This window comes from Hypanus sabinus, chromosome 22, assembly GCF_030144855.1.
Source record: "Hypanus sabinus isolate sHypSab1 chromosome 22, sHypSab1.hap1, whole genome shotgun sequence".
NCBI lineage: Eukaryota > Metazoa > Chordata > Chondrichthyes > Myliobatiformes > Dasyatidae > Hypanus > Hypanus sabinus.
The window spans coordinates 67,941,559-67,964,198 of NC_082727.1; the positions used below are offsets into that span (position 1 = coordinate 67,941,559).

At 42.0% G+C, this 22,640-nt stretch overlaps 1 protein-coding gene across 5 annotated transcripts in view; it reads left to right on the forward strand.

Moving 5' to 3' along the window:
• Positions 1–22,640, forward strand: part of dennd10 (DENN domain containing 10) — a 76,668-nt gene that overhangs the window by 36,258 nt on the left and 17,770 nt on the right. For all 5 annotated transcript variants that reach the window (XM_059947983.1, XM_059947982.1, XM_059947981.1 and 2 more), the window contains 4 exons: positions 1,039–1,187; positions 20,416–20,527; positions 20,956–21,056; positions 21,297–21,404. In XM_059947983.1, the coding sequence (XP_059803966.1) occupies positions 1,039–1,187; positions 20,416–20,527; positions 20,956–21,056; positions 21,297–21,404 (470 nt within the window). The remainder of the gene's footprint in view (positions 1–1,038; positions 1,188–20,415; positions 20,528–20,955; positions 21,057–21,296; positions 21,405–22,640) is intronic.

The window sequence follows — 22,640 nt, forward strand, 5'->3', positions numbered from 1 at the left end:
GAAAAGCAGGTTCTGTCAGTAACCTGACATTGTGTGTCTTTTTTCTAGGGCAGGGCACCTTAACAACCCACACCTCCAATTTCTTCTCATTGATAGGAACACCTGACTTCAAATAGCTTTTGTAGAAAACATTACCTCAGAGGTTCACTTACTTTTCCAACAAATACATGTAATATTGAATCATTTTTCCCAATAAATGAACTATAATGCTTTTTGTGTTATTTATTTAATTGGGTTTTCTTTATTTAGTTTTAGGACATGTGAAGATCTAATCACATTTTTGTCATATTTATGCAGAAATAGGGAAAATTCTATAGGGTTCACAAACCTTTTTGCACCACTATAGGCATTCGAGAAAAAGTCAGGTAATTATTCACTCAAGTAATTCAGTGGGTCAGGCAGTATCTGTGGAGGCAAAAGGTGTAAGTTTATTCCTCTCCATAGATGCCTGGCCTGCTGAGTTCCTCCAGCATTCTGCTTTATCTTCTCTCTTAGCTTATTACTTGAGTAATAACTTAATGTAGCGGTGTGTTACATGCAGCGCTAAAATTACGATGCGGAGTTGGTAACTGCAGTCGAAGGAAAAACTTTATTCAAAATCCTCAGCCTCATTTTTAAGCCTCCCTCAACCTGCCCCCCGTGGCGCAGAGGCTCCAAAGCTCTGTGCTCGCAAACCCCCGTAGGCTATCTCCCTTAGCCGTAAAGCTGGCTAATTGTGAGCCGGTTCGGATGTGCCAGGAAATGGGTCGCCACATTAAGACATTAACTTAAGAAACTTAGACTTGCACATTTTGCCTCCACAGATGCTGTTTGATCCACTGAGTTCTTTCAGCTATCTGTTTGACCAAATTTGAGTATTTGTAGTCTCTTTCGTCTTCAAATTATGAGAAAAAGTGATTGAAGCAGTTATAGTAGAAATGTGGGATTAGGTTTCCGAATGTGATAGAGTGATAGTTATAGTACTCTTAACAAAGGAGAATTGAATAAGTACTTGATGGAGACAAACTTTTTTTAATCAAAATGTTTATTTTTCTGTAGGACATACATGAAATATGGTAATCCTGCCAGAATAATGGAAGGCTACATTTCTGTTGTTACAAATGGCATTTGTCAAAGTGAAGAGAATGGGTCATTTTTTACAAAGGACTATGATGCTAAAAAGGCATATCTTGCTGGATCTGTCAAAGGTAAACACAGTAAATTGCAGCAGTTTATGATACAAATAAAGTCTTACTTAAAAATATTGAGCAAGTTGAGAATTCTGCAATATCAGGCTTGTACTGTAATGAGCCAGATCATCTGACCCACTTCTGCTTCCTTCTATTGTCTCTGTACCCCTGGGGGTCTCTCAGCCACTTTTAGGATCTCTATAAGATATAAGGATCTCATTGGGTTTTTCAAGGAAATTACCAAGAAATTTGATGAAGGAAAAGTGGTAGATATACTCAACATGGATTACATGGATTTTTGCAAGGCCTTTGATAAAGTCCCACTTGGGAGGCTGGTCCAGAAGGTTAAGTTGCTTTGCATTGAGGATTAAGTAGTCAATTGGATTCAACAGTGGCTTAGTGGGAGAAGCCAGGGGGTGGTAATAATGATTGTCTCTCTGACTGTACAACTGGTGTGCCGCAGGGATTATTGTTGGGTCCATTGTTGTTTATTATCTATAATAAAGATTTAGCTGGTAATGTGGTAAACTGCATCAGCAAATTTGTGGCTGACATGAAAATTGGAGGTGTAGGAAAGCTATTGAAGTTTGCAGTGTGATCTTGACCAGTTGAGAAATGGTTTGAAAAATGGTATATGGAATTTAATGCAGACATGTGTGAGGTATTTCATTTAGAATCAGAATCAAGTTTAATATCACCAGCATATGTTGTGAAATTTTGTTAACTTAGCGGCAGCAGTACAATACAATACATGATAATATAGAAAAATATGTAAGTCAATTACAATAAGTATATATGCATATTAAGTAGTTAAATTAAAAATAATGCAAAAACAGAAATAATAGTAGTGTTCATGGGTTCAATGTCCATTTAGGAATCGGATGGCAGAAAGGAAGAATCTTTTCCTGAATCACAATGTGTGTGCCCTCAGGAAGATGTCTTGGATACTATGGAGGCTAGTACCCAAGATGGAGCTGACTAATTTTACAACTTCTTGTAACTTCTTTCAATCCTGTGAAGTAGCCCCCCCCCCCCCCCCCATACCAGACTGTGATGCAGCCTGTCAAAATGCTCTTCATGGTACCTGCTTAGACTAGGAGACATAGTGGAATTAGAAGTTTTTGAACATTTTAGGTGACAAGCCAAAACTCCTCAAACTCCTGATGGAATATAGTTGCTGTCTTGCTTTCTTTATAACTGCATCAATATGTTGGGACCAAGTTAGGTCATCCTGACACCCAGGAACTTGAAACTATTAACTCTCTCCACTTCTGATCCCACTATGAGAATTGGTTTGCGTTCCCTCATCTTACCCTTCCCAAAGTACACAATCAGCTACTTGGTCTTACTAACGCTGAGTACAAGGCTGTAGCTGCGACACCGTTCAACTAGCTGGTATACCTTGCTCTTGTGCGCCTTCTCATCTCCATCTGAGATTCTACCAACAATGGTTGCATCTTCAGCAAATTTATAGATGGCATTTGAGCTATGCCCAGCCACACTGTCATGGGTATAGAGAGAGTAGAGCAGTAGAGCACATCCCTGAGGTGCACCAGTATTAATCATCAGCAAGAAGGAGATATTATTACCAATCCGCACAGATTGTGGACTTCCAGTTAGGAAGTCAAGGGTCCAATTGCTGAGGGCCCAGGTTCTGTAGCGTATTGAACAGGACTGTGGGAATGATGGTGTTAAACGTTGAGCAAAAGTCAATAAACAGCATTCTGACAGAGGTATTTCTATTGTTTAGGTCATCTAGGGCTATGTGAAGAGCCATTCAGATTGTGTTTGCCATAGACCTGTTGTGGTGGTGTGCAAATTACGGTGGGTCCTTGATGAGACAAGAGTTGATTCTAGCCAGGATCAACCTCTCAAAGCATTTCATTACTGTAGATATGAGTGCTACAAGATGAGTTGGGAAGTTCAAAGTAAATTTATTATTAAAGTACATATATATCACCATATACAATCCTGAGATTCATTTTCCTGTGGGCATACTGAGTAAATCTAAGAAACATAATAGAATCAATGAAAGACTGCACCCAACAGGACAAACAACTGATCTGCAAAAGACAACAAACTGCAAATACAAAAGAAAAAAAAAAGTGATAACTAAATAAGCAATAAATATCACAAACAAGAGATGAAAAGTCCTTGAAAGTGAGTCCATAGGTCAGTTCAATGATGGGGTGAGTGAAGTTATCCCCTCTGGTTTAAGAGCCTGATGGTTGAAGGTTAATAACTACTCCTTACATGGTGGTGTGGATCTTGAGCTTTCTGTACCTTCAGCAGCAGTGAGAAGAGAGCATGGCCTCCCTGATGATGGATCCTGCTTTCCTGTGATAGAGTTCCATGTGAATGTGCTTAATGGTAGGGAGGGCTTTACATAATGATGGACTAGGTCACATTCACTGCCTTTTGTAGGAATCTCAATCAATGGCATTGATGTTTCCATACAAGGCATGATGTAATCAGTCAATATATTCTTCATCTATCAATAGAGGTTTGTCACAGTTTTAGATGTCATATCAAATCTACTCAAACTAGTAAGGAAGTGGAGGTGCTGCCATGCTTTCTTCATAATTGCACAATATCTTTAAACCAGGGTTAGACTTACACAGTGAATGTTAAGGCTCTGAGGTGTGAGTTAGAGCAGAGGGATTGGGAATACAGATCCATTATCCTTGAAAATAGCATCACAGCAAGATAGGATTGCAAAGAAATCCTTTGCACAATAGCCTTCATCAGGGCATTGAATACAGGAGTTAGGATGTAGTGTTGTATAAGATGTCGATGAAGCCAAATGTGGAGTATTGTATGCAGTTCTGGTCACCTACCTAAACAAAAGATGTCAGTAAGCTTGAAAGGATGCTGAGAAAATTTTTCAAGGCTTTTACCAGGAGTTGAGAACCGGAGTATTATGGAAAGGTTAAATAGGCTAGGTCTGTATTCCCTGGAGCACAGGAAAATGATGAGAGATCTTATAGAGGTTTACAAAATTTTGAGGGGTATAGAAAGGGTGAATGCATGTAAGTTTTTTCCTCTGAGGTTGAGTAAGACTAGAACTAGAGGTCATAGGTTTAGGGTGAAAGGTGAAATATTTAAAGGGAATATGAGAGGGATCTTCTTCACTCAGAGAGTGATGCAACTGTGGAGCAAGCTGCCAGCACAAGTGGAAAATGTGGATACAATTGTAACATTTAAGAGAAGTTTTGATAGGTAGTTGGATGAGGGGGTACAAAGGGTTGTGGTCTGGATGCAGATAGCTGGGACTGGGCAGAAGATGAAATTGGCATGGAGTAGATGGGTCAAAGGGCCTGTCTCTCTGCTGTACTGTTCTATAACTATAGTCTCTGTCTCAGACACTCTTAAGGCTTGGCTTCTGCTCACTGAAACCCAGAACCTGCTAGATTCTGATGATTTTGATCCACGATTCTTTCAGAAGTCGAGAAAGATGTTCAAGAGCCAATGTTTAGCCTTTGTTGGAGTGGATAGAGGTGATTCAAAGCAGCAGAGCTGAAGCAAGGCAGAGTCGAGGCAGTGGGGCCAGGGCTCAGGAGCAAAAGAACAAGCCCGTGTTTGACTGATTCAAGTGCAAGCCAGTTTGGAAAGGTCAGGTAAGGGCTGAATTGAGGTGTTGGATCCCGGAACCCAGGTCCGAGAGCGAGGACTGACCCACTTTTTAGTTGATTTGAGTGCCAGGCCCGATTGAAAAATTTGCAGTGTCAGGATTGGAGATTAGGGATGGGCTGGTGCTTAGCTTGCTGTCAGTGAGATTTGCTTGTCTCTGCACTGAACTGAGATTGTGACCTGCAACTCATGGGCTCCTGGGTTGGCTGTGACATGGCTGTGGACTCATTTTTGTGAACTTCAGGTCTGATTATTTGCATGACTTGTTTTGTTTTCTGTACATTGGTGTTTGACAGTCTTTTTTAATGGGTGCTATTGGATCTCTTTGTGTTGTGGCTGCCCGTATGGAGATAAATCCCAAGGCTATATATCAGGATCAGGTTTATTATCACCAGCGTGTGTCGTGTAATTTGTTAACTTAGCAGCAGCTGTTCAATGCAATATATAATCTAGAAGAAGATGGAAAAATATATAAGTAAATCAATTACAGTATACATATATCGAATAGATTAAAAATCGTGCAAAAAACAGAAATAATATATTTTCAAAAAAGTGAAGTAGTGTTAAAGGGTTCAATGTCCATTTAGGAATCGGATGGCAGAGGGAAAAAAGCTGTTCCTGAATTGCAGAGTGTGTGCCTTCAGGCTTCTGTACCTCCTACCTGATGGTAACAGTGAGAAAAGGGCATGCCTTCTGTAGTGTTCTCGTACAGGGTGTAGAAACTCGGAACTAAAAATCAAATTAACCCAAAGTCAATGAGGACAGGATCGCAGTAAAATTAACCGTTTACTGTTCACTCTTCCACATTAACGTATGGTGAAAACTGTTGATAAAACAATACAAAATATATACAGTATTTGTTTCCTTCTTGACATCACATTTACATCATAAATACTTGTAAAACTACAACAAACTATATTACATTAAAGTATCATTAAAGTACAACATACAGTCAGAATCTACCTCTGCCATCAACAGCTTTAAATACACTTCAACACAAACTTTCCAGCAATACTTTCAATAGCACAAGAAAATAAACTTTATCAATCATCGTTACTTTTAACAGAGTCAGCATTAACATTTTTACTTCAACATATCGACTATCATATGAACTTACAGCATTGCTTCTGTTGTTTCTTAGTGCGTAGAAATTGAACTTTTCTCATGTTGATCCTGCACACACAAGCCCCCGCCTTCCTGTTTCTCCAAACCTGGTATTTACCCACAAGACGCGGCAAAGCCAGGTGTGACGTCATCGCATGCCGTGAAACATCACAGATAATGAATTTACCTTCAACAAACTGCAACGTAGTTATCAACCTTAACTTTAACTAAAAAATAGTTACAAACAAATTACTAAAGCAAAAATGTAATAAAGCTAAATAAATGCCTTAAGGGCAACACACCCTGGGTGCTGGAGGTCCTTAATAATGGACGCTGCCTTTCTGAGACACTGCTCCTTGAAGATGTCCTGGGTACTTTGTAAGCAAGTACCCAAGATGGAGCTGACTAAATTTACAACCCTCTGCAGCTTTTTCTGGTCCTCTGCAGTAGCCCACCTCACTCTCAAAACAGACAGTAATGCAGCCTGTCAGAATACTCTCCACGGTATATCTGTAGAAGTTTTTGAGTGTATTTGTTGACATACCAAATCTCTTCAAACTCTTAATGAAGTATAGTCACTGTCTTGTGTTCTTTATAACTATATTGATATGTTGGGACCAGGTTAGTTCCCCAGAGAACTTGACACCTGGGAACTTGAAACTGCTCATTCTCTCCACTTCTGATCCCTCTATGCGATTTGGTATGTTTTCCTTTGATCTTACCATTCCCGAAGTCCACAATCTGCTCTTTCATCTTACGGACGTTGAGTGCCAAGTTGTTGCTGTGACACCGCTCCACTAGTTGGCATATCTCATTCCTGTACGCACTCTCGTCACCATCTGAGATTCTATCAACAATGGTTGTATCATCAGCAAATTTTTAGATGGTATTTGAGCTAAGCCTCACCACACAGTCATGGGTATAGAGAGAGTAGATCAGTGGGAAAGCACACACCCTTGAGGTACACCAGTGTTGATTGTCAACAAGGAAGAGATATTATCACCAATGCGCACAGATTGTGGTCTTCTGGTTAGGAAGTCGAGGATCCAATTACAGAGAGAGGTACAGAGGCCCAGGTTCTGTAACTTCTCAATCAGGATTGTGGGAATGATGTTATTAAATGCTGAGCTATACTAGTATAGGTGTTTGTGTTGTCCAGGTGGTCTAAAGCCTTGTGGAGAGCCATTGAGATTGCATCTGCCGTTGACCTATTGTGGCGATAGGCAAATTGCAATGGGGCCAGGTTCTTGCTGAGGCAGGAGTTCAGTCTAGTCCTTACTAACCTCTCAGAGCATTTCATTGCCGTCGATATGAGTGCTACTGAGCGATAGTCATTAAGGCAGCTCATATTATTCTTCTTAGGCACTGGTATAATTGTTGCCTTTTTGAAGCAAGTGGGAACTTCTGCCCATAGTATTGAGAGGTTGAAAATATCCTTGAATACTCCCACCAGATGCTTGGCACAGGTTTTCAGAGCCTTACCAGTTGCTCCATCGGGACCTTCCGCCTTGCGAGGGTTCACTCTCTTTAAAGACAGCCTAACATCGGTCTTTCAGACAGAGATCACAGGGATTACAGAGATCATATAGTATAGATACTTTGATATTAAATGTGCTGTGAATTTTGAAAGAGGCTTACAACTGGTTTCATGATTATTTTATTAAGTGCTAATAGAACGAAGAGAATTGGAATCGGGGTGTAGCAGAAAAGGAAAGAAGAACCAAAAAGTATGTCAGGCCAACTTGCTCAGCCCTCCTTATACCATAGATACGAGAAATTTCATTCAAATTTGTAGATAGGAGTTAACCAATCAGGTAGCTTCTATTCAAATAATATGATAACAAAGAAGCTTCCAGAAGGAGACAAAGAATTGTAACCACTAGAAGACACACCGAACAATTGCATATAAATACTGTGACCACTAGGAAACTAAGCAGTTACATGTATATAGATAGTTAAGTAAAATACAAACAAGCATAGATTGTTAAACTGCCAAGAAAGTAACCACTACTGAATCTAATTCAACAACCCTAAACTCAGCTGCTTCTGCAGCTGTTTAAACTCAAACCAATGTCTGTGAATTAGAGCACTGGAGTGCAGTAAATCTAAGGAAGAGTGGTGAACAAGTTATATATATCATATATCATGGCATGATGATATGTGGGAAAACATTTGTAAATGGGATTATGTTGTCAAAGCTGTGTCCCCCCGTCCCCCCCACAAGAATGAATATTCCTAAGATTTCTTGTATATTATAACAGAATAGAAGGACATCTTTTTAGAACAGAGGTGAGGAGGAATTTCTTTAGCCAGCTGGTGGTGAACCTGTGGAATTCATTGCCACAGATGGCTATGAAGCCCAAGTCATTAGGTATATTTAAACTGGAGATCGATAGGCTCTTGATTGGTCAGGGCATCAAAGATTACGGGTAATGTTCTGCTCTGGGTGTCAGATGTGCGATTTCTAGGAGACTTTCAGCCTCCCTGATGGCCACATGTACCCCAGATGCACCGAGATGCAGCTCCTTAGAGGACAGTGTCAGGGTTACCCAAAGGCTACAGGAGACAGGTAAATGGGTGACTGTCAGGAGAGGAAAGGGAGAATGTCAGATAGTGGAGAACACCCCTGTGGCCATCCCTCTCAATAGTAAGTACTCCATTTTGAGTACTGCAGGGAGGCAACATCAGTCATCTGGCATGACAACTGGCCCTGGAGCTCAGAAGGATAGGGAACTGAAAAGGATGGCAGTGTTGTTAGGGGACTGTATAGTCAGGGGGACAAGGAAGCAATTCTATGAATGCGAAAAGGAAACATAGGTGGTAGTTTGCATTCCAGGTGCCAGGGTATGTGATGTCTTGAAAAATATTCTGAAAAGGGAGGGTGAGCAGCCTTGTCATAGTACGTATTGGTACCAATGACATAGGTAGAAAAAGGGAGGAGGTCCTGAAAACAGACTACAGGGAGTTAGGAAGGAACTGAGAAGCAGGACCTCAAAGGTAGTAATCTCGGGATTGCTGTCTGTGCCATGTGACAGTGAAGAGAGGAATAGAGTGAGCTGACAGATAAATGTGTGGCTGAAGAATTGGAGCTGGGTCAGGGGTTCAGATTTCTGGATAATTGTGACCTCTTCTGGGGCAGGTAGGACCTGTACAAAACGGATGGGTTGCACTTGAATCCAAGGGAGACCAATATTCATGCAAGCAGGTTTACTAGAGCTGTTGGAGTGGTTTAAGCTACTACAGCAGGGGGATGGGAACCAGTATGATAGATTTGATGATGAGCCAGCAGGTTTACAATTAGTTGATGGATGTAACATGAATACAAGGAAGGTCAAGCCAGCGATTGCATACAAATGCAGACAATGTATAAGATGATGAGAGGCATTGATTGTGTGGATAGTCAGAGGCTTTTTCCCAGGGCTGAAATGGCTAGCATGAGAGGGCACAGTTTTAAGGTGATTGGAAGTAAGTACAGAGGAGATATAACATATAACAATCACAGCATGGAAACAGGCCATCTCGGCCCTCCTAGTCCGTGCCGAACTCTTAATCTCACCTAGTCCCACCTACCCGCACTCAGCCCATAACCCTCCACTCCTTTCCTGTCCATATACCTATCCAATTTTACCTTAAATGACACAACTGAACTGGCCTCTACTACTTCTACAGGAAGCTCATTCCACACAGCTATCACTCTCTGAGTAAAGAAATACCCCCTTGTGTTTCCCTTAAACTTCTGCCCCCTAACTCTCAAATCATGTCCTCTTGTTTGAATCTCCCCTACTCTCAATGGAAACAGCCTATTCACATCAACTCTATCTATCCCTCTCAAAATTTTAAATACCTCGATCAAATCCCCCCTCAACCTTCTACGCTCCAATGAATAGAGACCTAACTTGTTCAACCTTTCTCTGTAACTTAAGTGCTGAAACCCAGGTAACATCCTAGTAAATCGTCTCTGCACTCTCTCTAATTTATTGATATCTTTCCTATAATTCGGTGACCAGAACTGCACACAATATTCTAAATTTGGCCTTACCAATGCCTTGTACAATTTTAACATTACATTCCAACTTCTGTACTCAATGCTTTGATTTTTAAAGGCCAGCGTTCCAAAAGCCTTCTTCACCACCCTATCTACATGAGACTCCACCTTCAGGGAACTATGCACTGTTATTCCTAGATCTCTCTGTTCCTCTGCATTCCTCAGTGCCCTACCATTTACCCTGTAAGTTCTATTTGGATTATTCCTGCCAAAATGTAGAACCTCACACTTCTCAGCATTAAACTCCATCTGCCAACGTTCAGCCCATTCTTCTAACCGGCATAAATCTCCCTGCAAGCTTTGAAAACCCACCTCATTATCCACAACACCTCCTACCTTAATATCATCGGCATACTTACTAATCCAAATTACCACCCCATCATCCAGAACATTTATGTATATTACAAACAACATTGGGCCCAAAACAGATCCTTGAGGTACCCCGCTAGTCACCGGCCTCCATCCCGATAAACAATTATCCACCACTACTCTCTGGCATTTCCCATCTAGCCACTGTTGAATCCATTTTATTACTCCAGCATTAATACCTAACGACTGAACTTTCTTAACTAACCTTCCATGTGGAACTTTGTCAAAGGCCTTGCTGAAGTCCATATAGACTACATCCACTGCCTTACCTTCGTCAACATTCCTCGTAACTTCTTCAAAAAATTCAATAAGGTTTGTCAAACATGACCTTCCACGCACAAATCCATGCTGGCTACTCCTAATCCGATCCTGTCTATCCAAATAATTATTAATACTATCTCTAAGAATACTTTCCATTAATTTACCCACCACTGATGTCAAACTGACAGGTCTATAATTGCTAGGCTTACTTCTAGAACCCTTTTTAAACAATGGAACCACATGAGCAATACGCCAATCCTCCGGCACAATCCCCATTTCTAATGACATCTTAAAGATCTCCATCAGAGCTCCTGCTATTTCTACACAAACTTCCCTCAAAGTCCTGGGGAATATCCTGTCAGGACCCGGAGATGTATCCACTTTTAAATTTCTTAAAAGCGCCAGTACTTCCACCTCTTTAATTGTCATAGGTTCCATAACTTCCTTACTTGTTTCCCACACCTTACACAATTCAATATCCTTCTCCTTAGTGAATACCGAAGAGAAGAAATCGTTCAAAATCTCTCCCATCTCCCTCGGCTCCACACATAACTGACCACTCTGATTCTCTAAGGGGCCAATTTTATCCCTCGCTATCCTCTTGCTTTTAATATAACTGTAGAAACCTTTCGGATTTACTTTCACCTTATTTGCCAAACCAACCTCGTGTCTTCTTTTAGCTTTTCTAATCTCTTTCTTAAGATTCCTTTTACATTCTTTATATTCCTCGAGCAATTCCTTTACTCCATGCTGCCTATATCTATTGTAGACATCCCTCTTTTTCCGAACCAAATTTCTAATATCCCTTGAAAACCATGGTGCTTTCAAACCTTTAACCTTTCCTTTCAACCTAACAGGAACATAAAGATTCTGTACCCTCATAATTTCCTCCATGACCTCCATTTCTCTATTACATCCTTCCCATAAAACAACTTGACCCAATCCACTCTCTCTAAATCCCTTCACATCTCCTCAAAGTTAGCCTTTCTCCAATCAAAAATCTCAACTGTAGGTCCTGTCCTGTCCTTCTCCATAATTATATTGAAGCTAATGCTATTGTGATCACTGGACCCGAAGTGCTCCCCAACACATACATCTGTCAGCTGACCTATCGCATTCCCTAACAGGAGATCCAACACTGCCCCATCTCTAGTCGGTACTTCTATGTATTGTTGCAAAAAACTATCCTGCACACATTTCACAAACTCTAAACCATCAAGCCCTTTTACAGAATGAGCTTCCCAGTCTACGTGTGAAAAATTAAAATCTCCCACAAACACCACCTTGTGTTTACTACAAATATCTGCTATCTCCTTACACATTTGCTCTTCCAACTCACGCTCCCCATTAGGTGGCCTATAATACACTCCTATCAGTGTTACTTCACCCTTCCCATTCCTCAATTCCACCCAAATAGCCTCCGTAGAGGAGCTCTCTAATCTATCCTTCCAAAGCACCGCCATAAGATTTTCGCGGACAAGCAATGCAACACCTCCTCCTCTGGCCCCTCCTACTCTATCACACCTGAAGCAACTAAATCCAGGAATATTTAGTTGCCAATCACACCCTTCCTGCAACCATGTTTCACTAATAGCTACAACATCATAATTCCAGGTATCAATCCACGCTTTAAGCTCATCCACCTTTCTTACAATGCTCCTAGCATTAAAATAAATACATTTAAGATACTCTCCACCCCCTCCTCTCTTTTCATCCCTAACAATGCATTCAAATTTATTATCCTTTTCCTTCTTCTCCCCTACATCTTCGGCTGAGCGCATCCCTTCTCCATCACCTGCCTTTCCTCCCTCACACACTGTCTGTTTACTTGCTCTACTGGTGAACTAACCTCCTCTCCCATGGTTTCCTCAAATTGATTCCCGCCCCCCCATCTTACTAGTTTAAAGTCTGCCCTGTAGCCCTAGCAAACCTCCCCGCTAGGATATTGGTCCCCCCAGGATTTAAGTGTAACCCATCCTTCTTGAACAGGTCACGCCTGCCCCAGAAGAGGTCCCAATGATCCAGAAACTTGAATCCCTGCCCCCGCTCCAATCCCACAGCCACGCATTCACCCTCCACCTAATTCCATTTCTACTCTCACTGTCGCATGGCACAGGCAGTAATCCCGAGATTACTACCTTTGCGGTCCTTCTTCTTAACTGCCTTCCCAACTCCCTATACTCTCCTTTCAGGACCTCTTCCCCTTTCCTACCTATGTCATTGGTACCTACATGTACCATGACCTCTGGCTCCTCACCCTCCCACTTCAGGATATCTTGGACGCGATCAGAAACGTCCCGAACCCTGGCACCAGGGAGGCAAATTACCATCCGGGATTCCCGATCACCTCCACAGAACCGCCTGTCTGAACCCCTGACTATCAAGTCCCCTATTACTATGGTCCTCTTTCTTCTATCCCTACCCTTCTGAGCTACAGGGCCGTCCTCTGTGCCGGAGGCCCGGCCACTGTCACTTCCACCAGGTAGGCTGTCCCCCCCAACAGTACTCAAACATGAGTACTTATTGTCAAGGGGTACAGCCACCGGGGTACTCTCTAGTACCTGCCTCTTCCCCTTCCTAACCGTGACCCACCTATCTGCCTCCCGTGGCCCCAGAGTGACCACCTGCCTGTAACTCCTCTCTATCACCTCCTCACTCTCCCTGACCAGGAGAAGGTCATCGAGCTGCAGCTCCAGTTCCCTAACTCGGTCCTTCAGGAGCTGCAGTTCGGCGCACCTGGCGCAGATGTGGACATCTGGGAGGCTCGGAGACTCCAGGACCTCCCACACCCGACACCGAGAACAACAAGCTGCCCTCATACTCATACTTCCCAAATAACTGAAAATAACAAGAACTAAAAGATAAGCCTACTGTGCCCTCTTCCGCCTAAGCCCCCTGAGCCCAAGCCCTACACTCTGCTCCCGGCGCACTCCGTTGCCCGCAAACGAAGCTGCCTGCTTCTTAAGGCTGCGCTTTTTTTATATCTTCCCGCCTTCCCAGGCCTCCTTCACGCGCCTGCGCAGTCCCGCCTCTCAGAACTCCAATCTGAGATGCAATTGGACAATTTGAAAATGGCAGGGGTGATTTTTTACTCAGAGTGGTGAGTGCATGGAAGGAGCTGCCTGCGACGGTGGCAGAGGCAGATACGATAGGGTCTTTCGAGAGTCTCCTGGATAGGTACACGGAGCTGAGAAAAATAGGGCTATGGGTAACCCTAGGCAATTTCTAAGGTAAGGACCTGTTCGGGACAGCTTTGTGGTCCAAAGGGCCTGTATTGTGCTGTAGGTTTTCTATGTTTCTATTTTTCTAAAGAGTTAAATTGTACCACAAAGGCAAAATTCAAAAGGGTGAAGAATGCAAGACTGAAGGTGGTGTATTTAAATCTGCATAGAATTCGGAATAAGATAGTCGAACTCGTGACGCAATTAGAGATAGTTTCATATGACGTTGTAAGCTTCACTAAGTCACAGCTGAAAGAAGGCAATAGTTGACTGTATAACATCAAAGCTTATACTTTGTATCAAAAGGACAAGCAGAAGGCATAGGCGGTAGTGTGGTTCTGTTGGTAAGAGATGGAATTACATCCTTAGAAAGAAGTGACATAGGGTCGGAGAATGTTGTACCTTTGTGGGTGGAGTTAAGAAACTGCAAGAGTAAAAAAATCATTATGCAAATCATGTATATGCCTCCAAATAGTAGCCAAGATATAGGGTTGAGATTGCAAAGGGAGCTAGAAAAGGCATGTAATAATGACATAATTGTAATGGGGGACTTCAAAGTGCAAGGGAATTGTGAAAATTACGTTGGTGTTGGATTGCAAGAGAGGGAATTTGTTGAATGCCCATGAGATGGCTTTTTGGAGCAGTTAACAGAGGCATGAGAAAGGAGTGTGCCTAGATAGATTGGAGGAGGATACTGGCAGAGATGACAGCAGACCAGAAATGGCTGAAGTTTCTGTGAATAGTTCACAATGTGCAGGATAGGTATGTCCTACAGCAGAAGAAATTCTCAAATGGCAAGGGTAGGCAACTGTGGCTGACAAGAGAAATTAAGGATCTTGACGGAAGCCAAGGAGAGGGCATATAAGGTAGCAAAAGTGAGTAGGAAGTTGGATGATTGGGAAGCTTTTAAAATGTATAAGGGAAAAGATGAAATATGAGGGCAGTCTTGCCAATAATATAAAGCAGGATACCAAAAGTTTTTTTCAGTTAAACAAGAAGTAAAAAGGAGGTTATATTTGATAGTGAACCACTGGAAAATGATGTTGGTGAGGTAATAATGAGAGTCAAAGAAATGGCAGATGATCCTAATGGGTACTTTGCATCTGTCTTCACTGTGGGAGTCACCAGCAGTGTGCCAGAGGTCCATGAGTGTCAGGGAGTGCCATTGCTATTACAAAGGAAAAAGTGCTGGGCAAACTCAAAGGTCTTAAGGTGGATAAGTCACCTGGATCAGATGGACTAAATCCCAGAGACCTGAGAGAGTTTGCTGAAGAGATAATGGATGCATTGGTCATGATCTTTCAAGAATCTCTTGATTCTGACATGGTTCAAGAGGACTGGAAGATTGGAAATGTCACTCCACTCTTTAAGAAAGGAGAAAGCCAAAAGAAGGAAGTTATAGGCCAGTAACCTAGCCTCAGTGTTTGGGAAAGTGTCGGTGTCTTTTATTAATGCTGAGGTTTTGAAGTACTTGGAGACTAATGATAAAACAAGTCAAAGTCAGCATAGATTTTGTCAAGGGAAATCTTGCCTGACAAATCTGTAGAATTTCTTCAAGGAAGTAACAAGCAGGGTGAACAAAGGAGAGGCAGTGGATGTCATTTACTTGGATTTTCAGAAGGCATTTGATAAGGTGCCACACATGAAGCTGCTTAAGAAGATTAAATTCTGTGGTGTCACAGGAATGATACTGGCATGTACAGAGGAATGGCTGACAGCCGGGAGGCAGCGAGTGGGAATAAAAGGGGCCTTTTCTGGTTGGCTGCCAGTGACTAGTGGTGTTCTTCAGGGGTCAGTATTTGGACTGCTACTTTTCACACTGTTTGTCAGCGATTTAGATAATGGAATTGTTGGCTTTGAGGCAAAGTTTGCAGTTGATACAAAGATAGGTGGGGGGATGGGGAAGGTTAGGTAGTGTTGGGGAAGCAATGTAGTTGTGGCCGGACTTGGACAAATTGAAAGAGTGGGCAAAATAAAATGGCAGATGGAATACAGTTTTGGGAAATGTATTGTTATGAACCCTGTAACTGGGTGACTTACCAGCAAAGATAGAGACGTCCATTGAAGTCTGATGATACTATTTTTAACAGTATTTATTAGAAAAAGTACACCAAAATAATATCAATGCAAATATACAGATAATATACGTCATCAATACTAAACCTAAAAGTGCGGGTATAATAATAATCAATAAGAAATAAGCTCTATCGTTGTCCGATGGAAATATAAAGTCCGCTGCAGTTCACATAAGCTGCCGTCTTTTGGGTTTGTCGCTGTGTTGCAATTGTTGGAGAGAGAGAGAGAAAGAGAATGGGAACATTTACCACTATGGGTTTTGCCAACCTTCCTTTATGATTTTGATCCGTCAGGTGTCTCGTTGTCGTGGCCGTTCAATTGGGACGTCTCCTTTAGCTAAACCGTTCTTCCGTGGTGAGCCTGCCATCCAGGCAAGGGAGGACGCACATGAGCTCACACCGGCTGTTGCTATAAAACGCTGTCACTGGATTTCTAGTGTTTCTCCTGGTGCGTCTAAAGGGGTTGTTCCCCAGACCCCTCTTTTATCCTTACTCACGGAGTCTCCGATGTCAGGTTGGGATGATGCAATCCCTCAACCAGACCACTCTGGTTGTCCCCTGAGGGGTTTCAATGAACAGTACAGTACTCAATACACAATTCCTTCTCCAAGAGACAATAGCAGTAGTCAGTGGTTCCGTTCCGCTTATGTCAGGAGACATTCCAAACCTTGTGTATTCTCATTCTCTCTCTCTCTCTCTCCCTCTCCCTCTCCCTCTCCCTCTCCCTCTCCCCCTCCCCCTCTCCCTCTCCCTCTCTCCCTCTCTCTCCCTCTCATGATGTGTATCTCATTTCCTGGGTCTCAGACCCGAAATAATAGCGATCTTGCGCTTCTCAAAAAGGAGGGGGCGACTTTGTACCCTTCGGCCCCTCAGAGTTGCTTCACCTTTGTAACAGTATGATAATACATTTTGGTAAAGAACATCGGTGTGAACTATTAACTAAATGGGGCAAAGGTTCAAACATCAGAGGTGCAGAGGTACTTAGAAGTCCTCGTGCAAGACTCCCAGTAGGTTAATTTACAGGTTGAGTCTGTGTTAAAGAAGGCAAATGCAATGTTGGCATTTATTTCAAGGGGAATAGAATATAAAAGCAAAGAGATGATGAACAGGAATTTGTGTAATGAACAGGAATTGATAAGTGATCTTGAAGTAAAGGAGCCATTAGGAAGTAGTGATCATAACATGATAAGTTTTTATCTACAATTTGAGAGGGATAGGGGCAGATCAGAGGTGTCAGTGTTGCAATTAAATAAAGGAGACTACGGAGCCATGAAGGATGAGCTGGCCAAAGTTAAATGGGCGGATGCCCTGGCAGGAAAGACAGTGGATCAGCAGTGGCAGATATTCTTGGGCATAATACAAAAGATGCAAATGCAGTTCATTCCAATGAGAAGGAAGGATTCAAAGAGGGGGAAGGGGCCACAGTGGTCGACAAAGGAAGTCAGAGATTGTATAGCATTAAAGAAAAAGAAGTATGACAGGGCTAAGATGAGTGGGAATACAGATGATTGGGGAAGTTTTAAGGAACAGCAGATCTTAACTAAAAAAGCAATACGGAGAGAAAAAATCAGGTATGAGCTCAGTCTAGCCAGGAATATAAAAGGGGATAGCAAAAGCTTTTTTAGCTATGTGAAGAGAAAGAAGATGGTTAAGAACAATGTTGGCCCCTTGAAGAATGAATTGGGAGAAATTGTTATGGGAAACAGGGAAATGGCAACAGAATTTAATGCATACTTTAGATCTGTCTTCACCAGGGAGGACACAAGCAATCTCCCAGATGTATGGATGGGCCAGGGTCATAAGATATCAGAGGAATTGAGACAGATTGACATTAGGAAAGAAACTGTGATGAGTAGACTGGTAGGACTGAAGGCTAATAAATCCCCGGGTCCAGATGGTCTGCATCCGAGGGTTCTAAAAGAGGTGGCTCAGGAAATTGCGGATGCATTGGTAATCATTTTCCAATGTTCCTTAGATTCAGGATCAGTTCCTGAAGATTGGAGAGTGGCTAATGTTGTCCCACTTTTCAAGAAGGGAGGGAAGGAGAAAACGGAGAACTATCGCCCTGTTAACCTAACGTCAGTCGTGGGGAAGATGCTTGAGTCCATTATTAAGGACGAAATAGTGGCACATCTAGATGGCAGAAATAGGATTAGGCCGAGCCAGCATGGATTTACCAAGGGCAAATCATGCTTGACTAATCTGTTGGAGTTTTTTGAGGGTGTAACAAGGATGTTAGACGAGGGTAAGCCAGTGGATGTTGTGTACCTAGATTTTCAGAAGGCATTCGATAAGGTGCCACATAGGAGATTGGTGAGTAAAATCAGAGCTCATGGCATTGGGGGCAGGGTTTCAACATGGATAGAAAACTGGTTGGCAGATAGAAAGCAAAGGGTAGCAGTGAATGGGTGTTTCTCGGACTGGCTGGAGGTGACTAGTGGGGTACCACAGGGCTCTGTATTGGGACCACAGCTCTTTACGATTTATGTCAATGATTTAGATGAGGGCATTGAAAACTATATCAGCAAGTTTGCTGACGATACTAAACTGGGTGGCAGTGTGACATGCGAAGAGGACGTTAGGAGAATACAGGGAGACTTGGATAGGCTGGGTGAGTGGGCAGATACTTGGCAGATGTCATTCAATGTGAATAAATGTGAAGTTATCCACTTTGGAAGCAGGAACAAGAGGGCAGAGTATTGTCTGAACGGTGTAGAGTTAGGTAAGGGAGAAATGCAAAGAGACCTAGGAGTCCTAGTTCACCAGTCAATGAAGGTGAATGAGCAAGTGCAACAGGCAGTGAAGAGGGCAAATGGAATGTTGGCCTTTGTTACAAGGGAAATTGAATACAAGAGCAAGGATGTTCTTTTGCATTTGTACAGGGCCCTGGTGAGACCACACCTGGAATATTGTGTACAGTTTTGGTCTCCAGGTTTAAGGAAGGATATTCTGGCAATTGAGGAAGTGCAGTGTAGGTTGATTCCTGGGATGGCAGGGCTGTCTTACGCAGAGAGATTGGAGAGATTGGGCTTGTACACGCTGGAATTGAGGAGATTGAGAGGGGATCTGATTGAAACGTTTAAGATAATTAAAGGATTTGATAGGATTGAGGCAGGAAATATGTTCCAGATGTTGGGAGAGTCCAGTACCAGAGGGCATGGATTGAGAATAAGAGGTCAGTTATTTAAAACAGAGTTGAGGAAGAGCTTCTTCTCCCAGAGAGTTGTGGAGGTGTGGAATGCACTGCCTCGGAAGACGGTGGAGGCCAATTCTCTGGATGCTTTCAAGAAGGAGCTGGATAGATATCTGATGGATAGGGGAATCAAGGGATATGGGGACAAGACAGGGACTGGGTATTGATAGTGAATGATCAGCCATGATCTCAGAATGGCGGTGCAGACTCGAGGGGCCGAATGGTCTACTTCTGCACCTATTGTCTATTGTCTATAATGCTGAGGCTTTGTAAGACATTAGTCAGGCTGTACTTGGAGTATTGGCAACAGTTTTGGGCCCCATATCTCAGAAAAGATGTGTTGTCATTGGAGAGAGTCCAGAGGAGGTTCATGAGATGATTCCAGAAATGAAGGGGTTAACACATGAGGAGCACTTGGCAGCTTTGGGCCTGTACTCACTGGAATTTAGAAGAATGCAGGGAGGATCTCATTGAAACCTACTGAATGTTGAAAGGACTCGATAAGATGGATGTGGCGAGGCTGTTTCCTATGGTGGGGGTATGTAGAACTAAAGGACACAGCCTCAAAATTGAGGGGTGGCCTTTTAGAATAGAGGTAAGGAGTAATTTTTTGTAGCCATAGAGTAGTGAATCAGCGGAATGCTCTGCCACAGACAACTGTGGCCAAGTCCGTGGGTATATTTAAGGTGGAAGTTGATTGTTTCCTGATCGGTCAGGGATTCAAAGGATGTGGCGAATAGGCAGATGTATGGGGTTGAATGGGATCTGGGATCAGCAATGATGGAATGGCAGAGCAGACTCGATGGGCTGATTTGCCTAATTCTGCTCCTATGACTTATGGTCTTAAGACAGGAGAATAGGGCTGAGATGAATAATCAACCAGGTGGGATGTTGAAAAGGATTCAGTGGACTGAATGACCTAATTTTGCCTTATGGTCTTATTTAAAAACTGTGTTATGATCCACCATTTTATTTGCCTAGTCCGCAACTCAGGTACAGCGGTTTGAAGATTAAATTGCAATTTAGATAGGAATAAATTCACATTCGGCATCCATGTATGTAAATTCTAGCCCAAGAAAACTGACAGAATCAGGGATAAGGATCACTCTTGCTATTTACTCAAACATTCCTACTTTACTCTTGTCAGAATCGTCCAAGATTATTAAGACTCCAATGATACCAGTAGGGACTCAAACCTGAGACCAGCAAGGCTGATTCTTATAGTTCCCAGGAGATTTGGCCTTTCTGATAATGATAAATTTCTGATTAATACATGAAGAAGATTCATTTATTAACAGTGTAAGACAGAAGGTTTTTTTTGTTTCAATGGAATGCATTTTCTTTCCAGATATAGTGAGTCAGTTTGGAATGGAAACTATAATTCTCTACACGGGACTCATGCTGAAGAAGAGGGTTGTGGTCTATCACCCTCACATCGAAGCTTTGCAGGAATTTACCAGGTGAAAGCAACGTGTAGAGCACAAATGTAAAGCAGGCTGTGCTTTTGACTGGCTATATTTTATTTTTCATACCATCAAATTTTCCTCTTTTGGCATTTGAAATTATTTTGTTTTTGCTTATCTCAGGACAATTAAACCCTGCTCTCTTCCCTCAATGACAATAGACACTGCTGAGGCATTCCAAGTGGAGAAATGTATGTCAGTAGAAACTAATACACTGGGAAAATGTTGTAAAGTAACATTTATGGATCCTTAACTCCTGCTGTGTAGAGGGACCAGGAAAACAAAAAGGAAGGAAATAGTTTTATTTCTCCTTTTAAACATGACAGGTGACTAATTTAAGAGCATAGACAGAAATGCTGCATAACTTTGCTAGATGTAAGAGGTATACAGATATTCATTTTACTTTTCTATATTTTGTGCTCTAGGACTTTGCCCACATTCATTTGGCACAGGCAGGATTGGTCCATACTCCATCCTTACATGCACTTAAATCATGATGAGCTAGAGGCATTAAAAGCTTGCACTGGTAAGAGTTCATTTTTGTTGAAAATGTGCTTGAAATGTTTTACTATAATTAATTCAATTTTGAAATGCAGTTAATGCAGTACTTTATAAGGAAAAGTTTATTTTGCAAATTTGGGATATTTTAAGATGTCTAACTGACCATTCATCCAGCAATAAGGATTGATTAGTTTCCTCTGTAATGACAATAAACATCCCAACATCTTGCAAATAATTCTGACAGATGTTTTTACTTCACACTCAGGTTATGTGGCTGGTTTCACAGACTTAAAGGTGATTGACCGGCCAGACATCTATGATGTGTTTGTGAATCTGGTGGAAAGTGAAATCATCATCGCACCCCATGCTAAAGGTATCATTGGCATTTCTGTCTTCATTGATGGTTTTGTTTCAGCAGATTCCTGTTTTTCATCTACTGTAAGCTCCTGTAACACCTATACACCAAATTTATGGTGTTCATCATTGTCTTCATACTCCCTTTCTCTGTGACCTATTCCTAACCTAAAAGATCTACTCCGATTCTGTCAAGTCGTTCCTTTCCAAAATTACATGGTGGTTAATCCTATACATTCTAGAATTACCTCCCCAAATCTTTCAACTTCTTTCTCCTCTTTCACAATCTAGTATCTAAGTATTCTTTCCTTAATTCAGGCTTTAAACCTGCTGTAATATTTTATTTTTAGTTTTGATTAAGTGACCAGTCAAGGTTAAGGGTCTGGCACAAACATTACCTTGTCAATTTCCTTCCATGGACGATCTTGCCTTTTGCCCTAGATTCCAGAATCTGGAGTCTTTTATGTCTCCATTTTATCTTCTGCTTTGGTGACAAATTGTGTTCAATATGCTCCTGTGAAGTTGCTTGTCATGTTTTATCCTATTGAAAGTGCCAGATATATTTTTAAAAAACACTGTTATTGTAAAATATAAGACCATAAGACACAGGAGCACAATTAGGCTACTTGGCCAATTGAGTCTGCTCTGCCAGTCCATAATTATAACTCAGAACCACATTCTCTCGCTTTCTTTCCATAACTGTGACACCATGACTAATTGAGAACTCATCAACCTGCCTATAATATATCCAATGACATGGCCTACTCAGCCATCTGTAGCAATGAATTCCACAGATGACCTTCCTCTGGCTACAGAAATTCTTCCTCATCTCTGTTCGAAATGGATGTCCCTCTATTCTAAGGCTGTGCCCTCTGGTCCCATTATAGGAGACATCCTCTCCACATCCACTCTATCTAGGCTTTTCAATATTAAGTGGATTTCAATCAGGTCCACCTAAATTCATCTAAACTCCAGCAAATACAGGCACCTTGTCAAAACTTCTCTGAAAATTCAAATGAACAACATCCATTTTCTATTCTACGTGTTATTTCCTCAAACAATTCCAACAGATTTGTCAGGCACACTTTTCTCCTTAAGGAAACCATGCTGCCTTTGGCCTGTTTTGTCACATGTCTCCAAGTACCCCGAAATCTCATCCATAATAAAAGACTCCAACATCTTTTGAATGGCTGAAGCCAGGTGAACAAGCCTATACTTTACTTTCTTCTACCTCCCTCTCTTCTTGAATATGGAG